This window comes from Cydia splendana, chromosome 18 (assembly GCF_910591565.1).
Source record: "Cydia splendana chromosome 18, ilCydSple1.2, whole genome shotgun sequence".
NCBI classification, from domain to species: domain Eukaryota; kingdom Metazoa; phylum Arthropoda; class Insecta; order Lepidoptera; family Tortricidae; genus Cydia; species Cydia splendana.
In genome coordinates, this window is record NC_085977.1 from 10,810,978 (window position 1) to 10,821,799 (window position 10,822).

The following is a 10,822-nucleotide window of genomic DNA, read 5'->3' on the forward strand; positions in this document are numbered from 1 at the left end:
ATACTATCTATTCTTTTTGGTATGATGTAATAATAATACTATGTCGATGTTATAGATTAGATAAATGTTCTAATTAATTTAAAAACCAAATAATTATAAGAATTCATGATTAAAAAAATTGTTGTTTCCCAACTATTGTAACTTAAGTGCCGAAAGTTGTACTTATTGCAAATAAATAGATTCTGTTCCCGTAATATTCATATTCTAGGACATGGAAATAAAATATGTAGGTAAACTTATTTACTTAGCGTAAATAACGTATGTAGATGCCTAGATTGCATCTCCTTCTTTAGAAGAAGAAAATCTTTTCAGCGACAATTATGTTACTCTGCGTCATCAAGCATTCCAAAGCCAACATATAGGTACTCAATTAAACAATTTACTATCCGTTCATCACTTAACCTTTCGATCACTCACAAAAAATCAATCACTATAAAGGACGTTGCTTTTTATACCCGCGTTCAGTACCCGACCAGCATCCAACATTCGTGGGCGTCATACTGTGACAGGGTTCCAAAATGCTCGCAATCAGTTTACTTTTGGTACTTTGTGTGTTTAACGTAAATGCTGCTGTGCAGAATGTGACCTGCCCCCATGTGAGATCTGGAGAGATCGATTTGAAAGAAGTAAGTATTATTTCAGAAAGTCTTTTATAGCGATATTATGGTTATATAATACAAAAAATTGGTGTAACTTATACAGATTTCGTAAATGGAAGTTCCTCCTATCAATCGAATTTTAAAATCTTAACATATGGCATAACAATAAGCACGAACCAGACTCATGGAAATAATTTCGAAATAAATATCAAATGAAGTTGGATTAAAGTTATGATAGATTAATAATTATGATGGATTAATTCGGTATAGACTAAGAGAGGTTTCGATCTCTAGTTACAAAGGCCTGACCGTGAAAAAAAGTTCAAAAATAAAAATAATAGCAATTCTTTAGCTAATTGCAAGTTTATTTATTGTACAAGTTTTAAATGGTTTATAGTTAGCTAGGTTGTAAGTTGTAGATAAGCGGTGGTGGCCGAGTGGATATGACATCCGACTTTCAATCCGGAGGTGGCAGGTTCAAATCCTGGCTCGTACCAATGAGTTTTTCGGAACTTATGTACGAAATATCATTTGATATTTACGACTAGCTTTTCGGTGAAGGAAAAACATCATGAGGAAACCTGCATATACATCTGCGAAGAAATTCAAAGGTGTATGTGAAGCCCCCAATCCGCATTGGGCTAGCGTGGAGACTATAGCCCAAGCCCTCTCGCGCATGAGAGGAGGCCTGTGCCCAGCAGTGGGACGTATATAGGCTGAATTATAGGTTGTAACGCCATCATAAATACTATACATAGGACTTTCCCGATATCTTCAGATAATAATTTAATTAACAATTATCTTAAGGTTTATTATTACTAGAAGTTCGATATAAATACTAATCTAGAGATAGTACTAGTTTTAAGTATGTTAACATAGAGTTAGCATCATGCGATTATATCTTTTCCTAATAAGTACTGAAATTATTTTTTTATCTTTAAACTTTTTCATTAGGTATAAGTACGTCGGCGACATTTTTAAACAATATCTACCTAATATAATACGACCTAACATGGCTATTTAGTAACTAAGATTAATAACGGGCTATTCATAATGTTGTTTTGTTTCTCTTAAAATAAATATTATATTTTTAAACATTTATTTACATACAATATATATACAGTGGTACTACTAAACGAAATTAATAACTAGCTTAAATCTAAAATAGGCCCTTGAGGCATTGTACCAAGGATGCTGGCGGCATTTCCTCGCTGTATCGCAATGCTGATACGTTGTGCGAGGTAGCCGCCAGCTCTTCGGTCACCAGTTACGTCAACCAGACGCTTCGCGATTTCTGCGAATATTATATTATATTTCGGCACTACGTTCTTCTAGACTGTAACTATGGTAGCTCCCTAAGCGTATATGACGCATGGCTATGGTTATGAGTGTTATGACTTATGCTCCACTTGCGTTTTTATACAAAGTTCTGTATTTTACAGTTTACGTTTTGTATTTTTTTTTACCAAAATCATTATGGTTTACTTACTATCTTACCTCTTCGGATCAGATTAAGGGTTAAGGCATGCACTACATGCGAGATGCATAATGCACTTATTAGTGCTACTTTACTGCACTTGGTGTGTTGGCCTTATTTCGTGCGAATTGCTGCAGTTTCCACCTTAAAAGTATAATAACTCAAATGTGTTTTTTAGCTAGACGGAAAATGGTACCTAGCGGGCGCGGCAACCGACTTACCTCTGGAAGGAGACTGCGCCATGGTTGTGTTCAACCATAAAAAAGATAACACCACAGATGTTTCCATCAGTTGGATCAACAATAACACTATTAGCTTCTACAACGGCTCGGTAGCTTTGATGATGGACCCGAATAGCAGCACTGGTGATGTCCTGCAGATAACTTATACAGGTAATCTCAATTGTTGATTTCTAAAGTCTCAATTGTTGATTTTGATATCAAATAGGTATCGAATGATTTCTCATGCCATTTTATATAAGTAATTGGCATTAGTAATTCACCCAAGTTTTCGAAAGCGACGATAGGGCCGAAGATGTCCATGAGACTAAATAACCCAAAAATCGCGAATTTACCCTGGGTATTCCTTGACTAATCACTCAAGCTTTTATGGGACTACAGACCTAGTTGAGTCTGCTTACCTATATATTGGTACACTCATGAGTCCAGAAAGTGTTCTTTAAAATCTGGATAGCAATTATCAATAGGTATGTTAAGTTATTAATTACAATATTTTGAGTGATTTTCATATGTCTTGTTCTGATTGATGTGACAATATTTCTCTCTGCGAGAACAATTAGGGTTAGCGTATGCTAAGACACAGGCGACGCAGTTCACACATCATATCGCAGAGCACATTTTGTAAAGTATGGAACATCTTTGAGATGCAGCGTGCGTAGCTAAAGGACGTTCCATACTTTACAAAATTTGCGGTGCGCTGCGCTGCGTGAATTGCGTCGCCTGCGTCTCAGCATACGCTTAGCTTTATTGGTTCTGTAATCTCAGTGTTTCAACAAACGAACATGAACATGATCAGTTAATAGCCTATTAATGATATACTCTAGTAGTAATGGTTTCGAGTACCATCACTTAGCTTGTTAATGTTTGTTGCAGATAAGCAAAGCCAGCTGTATTACTTCCTCGATGTAAACTATGATCACTATGTGGTGGTGTTTTCGTGTTTTGATAGTAATGATGGCAGCAACAGCAGCACATGTGAGTGTTTAATTTGTCCATATTATGTGATGCTTTTACTATTAATACTTTACTTTTATGGGAGTAAGGAGGTCAAGCCTCCATGGATCCGCCATGGGCTCCATGGATCGATTTGGTCCCAGTACACCATTGTATTTTATTTATTTATATATTTTTTATATTTTGGATAGCCAACAGCTATATATATATTTATCTATACAAAGTATCACAAATTAATAAGAGATGGAAACCCAATTACAGGATCATACTTAAGCTACAGACTCTTATTTTCAAGTTTTACTGAAATGTAAAGTATCGATGGTCGGACACAGCAATACATAATATTTTATATTTTATAGACTAAATGAAATAAGAGGACGTAAGGATTAGCTTATTTTATCCTAAATAGATCAAAAGAGAAAACTAAAACATTTCGGAGTGCATCAAATATCCTTATATTCCTGGGATAAGATAACATTTAACGAAATAATTATTATTTAAAGAAAACATTAATGAAATAATAAATTCGGGAAAAAATTCGATATAATTTATAAGTACCTACTAACGTGACTATAAGCACCTAGTACATAGCACAGGTTTTCATTTTTGCTAACGAGATGGACATCATCTATTTACTCATTGAGTAAATCTACAATAAGACTTATTCTAGAACGTCGTAATGAAATGTTTATTTGTTTGTACCGGTATAACGCGGCAGTAAAAACCAATTTTCCGCATGGATGGGGGCCGTGCTCTCGGACGGAAAGCCGCGTGATGCTGCTACTCATTTATTTTTTAATTAGTATATTTCATTAGTTTTTTGCAGCTTAGAGGTTAATGAACGGTCATGATCATGATCATGAATCTTTAATGTAATGCTATTGACGTTTTAACCTTTAAACGGTACCGTAAAATTAGGTAACTATAGGTACCTAGTCCGTTAATTATAACTATGGTTCAGTTTTTAACGTTGATTCTTAACGAGCGTTTATGATTTGTACTTGTTGCGAACGCAACCTTTATTTGTATAATACAGTAACTAAACGCAGCCGTCGGGCTCGGCTAGTATTTGGAAGCTTTTTCTAAAGCACCAATAGGAGCGCTCCACATATTATGTATCGCGGCCAATTAGAGGCACCCAAATCTTAACCACTATTTTCGGACATTCAAATTATGCAAATCACTCTTTCATCAGCCTCCATACGATTACCACACCACTTTTACATTTAACCGTTTAGTCAAGGAACCCTTGTAAAACCAGTACCTATTGAAATTATAATAGTTTACTTCAAATCGAAGCTTTTTATTTGAGTCGTCGAGATCCTGACCTGCACGGCGGCTACATACTCGTTACATTTATTTTGGAGCTTAGATACTTACACTAATGCTCATCTATATTATATACTCAACATAATTTGGAAAATACTTAAGTATACATAGTTTACTGGAACTTGAATTTGGACCATAGTTGTAAGCTGTGGTCTAAAGTTACCTGCTTTTACGGTAGCTTAAATGTTTGGAAAACTTGTAATTAGAGTATTTTTTCCATTTGAAATTTGCATTACAGATTGTCCCAAAAATAAGTTAATAATTTTTTGACTGCGGCATAATGTCGATAATTTTAACAAACACTAAATTTGCATTTGTGTATCAAGTATGAAACTAAGGGAGAATTTTGAAGATAGACCGTTTTTTTTTAGTTAAAACTATTGTAGTTTTAAATTTAAGACGAATAAGCAAGAAAAAATCCTGTAATCTCTTTATTTACGTTCTATTGGGCCAACCTGTAAAACTATTTAAGATTGTTGATATCACATTTGTTCCACCTATTTTCTGTTTGCATTAAATCCTGAGGGCCTACCGCGAAAACCGAAATTCGCAAATTGTGTGGATCTTTCTCTTTTACTCCAATGAAGGTGTAATTAGACAGAGAAAGATGCCCGAAATTTGCGAATTTCGGTTTTTGCAGTAGACCCTCAGGATGTATTAATGCAAACAGAGAATATGTGGAATAAATGTTATAGCCCTGTCTTAATCTAGCATTTGCAATTGCAGATGAACTCTGGAAGCTCAGCAGAAGCCCGCACCTCAAAGACCAGGACGCGGATAAGATCAGCAAGGCAATAACAAATTATAACCTGCAAGACACTCAGTTTGTCAATTTCAACGCCACAGAAGACACTTGCAACGGAGGCAGGGACATACATCCCTCAATAGTTATTACCTCGGCTGCGACGCTTGCACTTTTTAGAAGATTTTATTGAGTATACGAACGCGTTGCCAAAAAGCCGCTCCCATACAATAGTTACGGTCACATTTTAAGACATGCTTGAATTAGATATATGAAACTTGACATGCACATATTAACGTAACATGTATCTATGTCTGGTAGGGTACCTACTAGTTTTCGTTGCAAAAAAATTCCATACAAAGAAATTGGAGCGAGGAGTTTTGTATGTAAAACTACTCGCTCTAATTTAATTAAATATTAAATATAATACCTAATTAAATTAAAACTAGTACCAGACATAGAAATAAGGATGACTCACGCTAGACCGGGCCGTGGCCGGACCGAGGCGTCCGACATGTCATTATCTATGACGGCCGATCGGTGATCACGTGGTGCTTTCCATAGAAAACGAAGCGCCCCGGCCCGGTCTAGCGTGAGTCATCCTATATATTTTACGTAGGTAAATGTTCATGTCAGGCTTCATGTGTTGAAGCATACCTATCGTTTTAAAATGAGTACGTCACGTCGATTGTACGGCGGCAGGCCAGGTTCGCGTGACCATTCATTCAAGGGTCTCCAAACTGTCCCGTACAAAGAAAGTGGGAGAATCGATAACCTGGGTAACCCTTAGTAATTGCCACAAAATAGTAATATAACGAATTTATTGAATTTATTGCTTTATTTCAGATCTAGAGCGGCCCTCGGGCTAAAAAGTTTGGATACCTCTGGTTTAATTTTACCTTTTTAAGTTGTCGCTTCTAGGCCCCTACATATTGGGCCAACGCAGGCCAGTCCAAGGGACGCAGCCATGTGGTAGAATGAGATAGCAATATCACTTGCTCCCTCTAACGCATAAATGCGTCCCCCAGACTGGCCCACGCTGGCCCAATATGTACAGGGGGCTTTACTTGTATCACAACAACGCTAAGAACATCAGTATTTGACGTTATTAACAGCAACACCATTGACTGAACGTACGTAGACCTTATTTCGTTGCTATAAGGTTTACAAATGTTCAGGAGGCCTAGTCAATATGACAATCGATCGCAAAAAATGAAACGAAACGCTATCTCTATCCCACTAATATGGAAGAGTGATAGAGATACAATAGCGTTTCGTTTTCTGCAAACGAGTGCCATCTTAACTAGGCCCCCAGCTTTGTTTACTTGGATGATGGTGGCTTCTTTTATTTTTGAGGTTTGTGTTTGCTCTCTTGTTGCATAGAAATTGGTGAAAAGCAACAAACAGCATGGGAAGGAAAGATTAAGAAACTATTAGAAATAAGTACCTAAAAGTATTAGAAGATAAATTTCCAGGCAGGAAAATTGTGTCTCTCTGTCAGTATGTGTGTTTTAATAAGGTAAGTAAGAGAATTATACTCTATTTAATGGTACATCTACCTTAAGAGTAGGTACCTATATGAGGCGGAGTATATTCAAAGGATGGAATGTTGTAGTTAATAAATATTTATTCTTTAAACAATAAGGCCTAATGTACAAAATATGATGTTAAATAATAAATTCAGTCAAACGATAAGGTATTTTGAATATAAATATCCTTGTTTCCTTCATATCAGAATATCATATTTCTAGATAGGGCATATAATGCAGTCAAGAAAATATTTAGTAATGGACGGACGGTAAAAGGACGAATTAAATAGGTACCTATAGTAATAAATAAAATAAAAATTAAAATTGTTTATTTCAGTTTTTTTTAACAATCCATATTTGTATTAGTCTACTTATATCTAAACTTAAAAACCAAAACCAAAATATAAAATCTATAAAAACTGTGATAATTATCATGATGGTTTATCATCAAATATGCAAACAACTATTATTGTTCATATAATTTTAACTAATTCAGAGGTGCTACATATTTTCGTTAGCAATGTTCTCTTATCTGTTAGGTACATCAAAGGTTTTTTCTCAAAAATGGACGGCAAAGTCGACTTTGCCGTTTAAAAAATAGGTCGCGAAGCGCGTAGTTTATGGTCAGTCAAAAATTAAAAAGTTAAAAACATTGCAGTCTCGATTTTGGGACTGCAATGTTGCATACAAATTCCATTATTTGTCGAGTTCCAAACTTTTTAAAAGTTGAAATGGCCATATCAAATGAAGGCACAGGCCCATTAAACAGCCAAACAGATGATTAGTACCGCGACTATTTAGCTGTCTCAAATAGGTTGGCGTATTTTCGGCAGAAAAATACACTTCTATTTTTTTATTAAAAAAATAAAAAGGCGGCAAAGCTAATTTTTTCAATTGTTTCTACTTTTTTCTGTGAAAATATATACGTAAGAACGTTGCTTTTGTAAAATATTTCTATGAGATTTATATTTCTTGCACCATTTTTGAGAAAAGCACTATATATGACTCGGCTGGAAGGCTACTTGCTGGCTTCGGATTCAATTAAACGGACTCCCAAGGTCGTCCGTTTAAAACGAATCCTCAGCCTGCAAGTAGCTACTTCCGAGCCTCGACAATAATGTACTATTTGAAGGCCATTTCGACTACCTACTTTTTAAATTGTAAATAATGTTATAGTCATCGCCATCTATCAAATGGAAGCTTAACTCTAAGCTGGTTTCTTCCCTACAATCTACAATCCAGCAGGTGTAGTGTGTACAACTGTGCATTGTGGTACCTACGTTCGCGGCAGTTAGTACAATGATTTTCTAACAGATGGCGTTAAAATAAATAGCTAATTGTTTTACAAGGGGGCAAAGTTGTTGTTTAACCGCTCGTGCTAATATTGAGACGCGAGCAAGCGAAATATTCCAAAATTGAACCACGAGCGTAGCGAGTGGTTCGAAAAATGAAATCTTGAGCGTTGCGAGGGTTTCAAAGCACGAGGGTTAAACAAAATTTGCCCCCGAGTGAAACACAAAATTTTTTACCACACCAACCCGAAGCAAACATTAAAAATAAATTATCAAACAAAATCAAAACAAATCAAATCCAAATGAATATTATTAAATATTTATCATCCAAAATCATCATTTAAAAGTCAATTCTACCAGCAAACATAAGAAAACAACTCAAAATTTGCACTTGATTACTTTGCGTCACATGTGAATTACTGATAGCAAAGTGCTACTTTGCTATCAGGTTTTGAAGTGCAAACTAAGCCTTTCTGAGCTGGTGTGGTGAAAATAAAATTGTTTTCGTAGCTTTGATGTTTATTGTCAAAAAATAATAAGAAGGGTAGTATGTAACCGAACTTTGCTCTATGAAAGTCCTAAACCTAAAGAAGTTTAACTCTCTAGCGGCCCACCATACAAGAAAAATCGCATTCTAAATTAATAATCAATCAATCATTCATTGTAGGTGTAGGGCTGGCTCATTCCTAGGCCAAAGAATAGGCATAGCTATTCAGCGTGTGAATGTAGCCAGCCTTATGGGCACCCTTCCGCAGGGGACAGATCTAGGGGACTTAAGATAGGTGGGAATTATGAATGTATTAATGTGTTCTGCCTAGGCCAAACTAATTAAGATATTGTCGAACAAAATAATACCCATAATTACTTTGGGTCGAAATCAAACTAGTAATATCCTTTATAGCGGGCGTGGGTATAGTAATAGTCGGCACTGAAGTTAAAAGCAGTTTATTAAACTTAAAGTACACGGATTACGATACAACAGTCCACTACACATTAAAATACTAAAACTGTTACAATTGAACAAAGCTATGATCGGTCGTAGGGTCGGATACGCGCATACGTTTATACACAAAGCTGTCGGCTACCGAACTAACTCGCGCGCAGCGCCCTCAGCGATCACGCGATACAACATGGCGGCACACGCGCCTATCATAAGTTGACTCACGGCTTAATCTGTTAAGAAGCGAGCCGGGAGTCGACCGCGATTGGTTCTCTTGGGAAGACGCTCACAAAGCGTGATATCCCTTTCTAACGCACGCGTGGGCGTGCTGTCCCTGTCACACGCTATACCTTGTAGTAGATAAACTAGTGACTGTTTGTACTGATATTTTATTGGGACTTCAGTTGTCCGTGGCCATGACCGTGGACATCGCGCGAAACGGCGATTAATTCGCGATAAACCCGTTTAAATACAATATAAACATTTAACGCAAAACTTTGGTATTCATTTCAGTTCTCATAAGAACCACTTTGGATACCCATATACTTATAGTTAAAATTACTATTTACCATATTTCGTATTTCATTACAATCTCGCCATTTATCACGCTTTTGCATATCTAAATCCACGTCCAATCGATGGAAACCGTTTCATCTTATGAGTACACCCAAACAGTTTTCGCAATTTAGGTTTACTGCTCCTGCCGGCAACTTTCCTGTGAGTTTAGGCGCTCGTTGACTTTTATGGGAGTTTTTACACACCCACGAATGGCAAGCCTTCGCGTTGGCCGATCGTGCCAACTTACTTTACCACCGATTTTGAAACTCTTTAAACCGTATACATGTGAGTTTAAAGTCGATTTTTCATTAGTTTTCTGTTCGGGAAGGGTTGGTTAAGTTAGTTGTTGTGTAGACGAGTTGATTACGGTAATGTTGGGAGGTGAAATAGTGAAGTGTTACAGCGTTTTCTTGAGACGTAGGTCCACTGCTGTAATGATTGATCAAGGAGATACAGTTCAATAGGTTCAGAGAAAATTTGAGGTTTGGCTTGGATTCGGAGAAAGCACATAGGGTAATTAGTAATTACTTTATTGTTAAGCTTACTTACAACCGGTTGCCTTATCCGAACTTATCGGACTATAGTCCGGCTCTCAGTTTTCTGTACTTAATATGAAATTTTAATTAACCTAGCTGACAAGTATTTATTTAAAATAATTACAAAGTAAGTGATTTGAGTAATTGTTATAAATTGAACATACATTCAGATTGACCTAAATAAATTCAATATGCCGAAAACAGATTAACAGATTTGTGTTTAAAATATATTTTTATTATTTCTGACGGTGTTTCACCTCAGTTCCTACACGAGAATAAAATAAAATTATTACCAATATTCCACAAAATATAAAGACCACCTACGCATGTATTTTATTCTGTTTTGATGTGAGTTTCTTTGATCTTCCGTTTCATTGGCGCGGAGAGCGTTGTGCCTGGAAATTCGAGTGCGTTTACTTCGTTTTTGCTCGCTCGTTGTGATATACAATATATCTAAAATTCAAACCGAATCTCACGTACGAGCGGAAGCATAGATAATAAACAGTGGAAGCGACATACGAGGGATGTTGCGGATGCAATTTTTTGACATCCGCGGATGCGGATGCGGATATTTAAAGCCTCACATCCGCGGATGCGGATGCTGATGCGGATGTCAAGATTTGATAC

General features: G+C 36.4%; 1 protein-coding gene across 1 annotated transcript; it reads left to right on the forward strand.

The window, feature by feature from the left end:
• The first annotated feature begins 331 nt into the window (after positions 1-331).
• LOC134799135 (uncharacterized) lies at positions 332-5,533 on the forward strand. The gene is made up of 4 exons (XM_063771538.1): positions 332-626; positions 2,255-2,468; positions 3,189-3,290; positions 5,325-5,533. The coding sequence occupies exons 1-4, from the start codon at positions 519-521 to the stop codon at positions 5,531-5,533; spliced, it is 633 nt and encodes a 210-aa protein (XP_063627608.1). The 5' UTR covers positions 332-518.
• The last annotated feature ends 5,289 nt before the right edge of the window (positions 5,534-10,822 follow it).

What these genes read in the sequence shown, in the direction of transcription:
- LOC134799135 (XM_063771538.1), top strand. Translation starts at nt 519, where the DNA reads ATGCTCGCAATCAGTTTACTTTTGGTACTTTGTGTGTTTAACGTAAAT. An exon ending in CCTGCAGATAACTTATACAG is followed by an intron (nt 2,469 to 3,188) that starts GTAATCTCAATT and finishes TGTTTGTTGCAG; the next exon opens with ATAAGCAAAGCCAGCTGTAT. An exon ending in TGGCAGCAACAGCAGCACAT is followed by an intron (nt 3,291 to 5,324) that starts GTGAGTGTTTAA and finishes TTGCAATTGCAG; the next exon opens with ATGAACTCTGGAAGCTCAGC.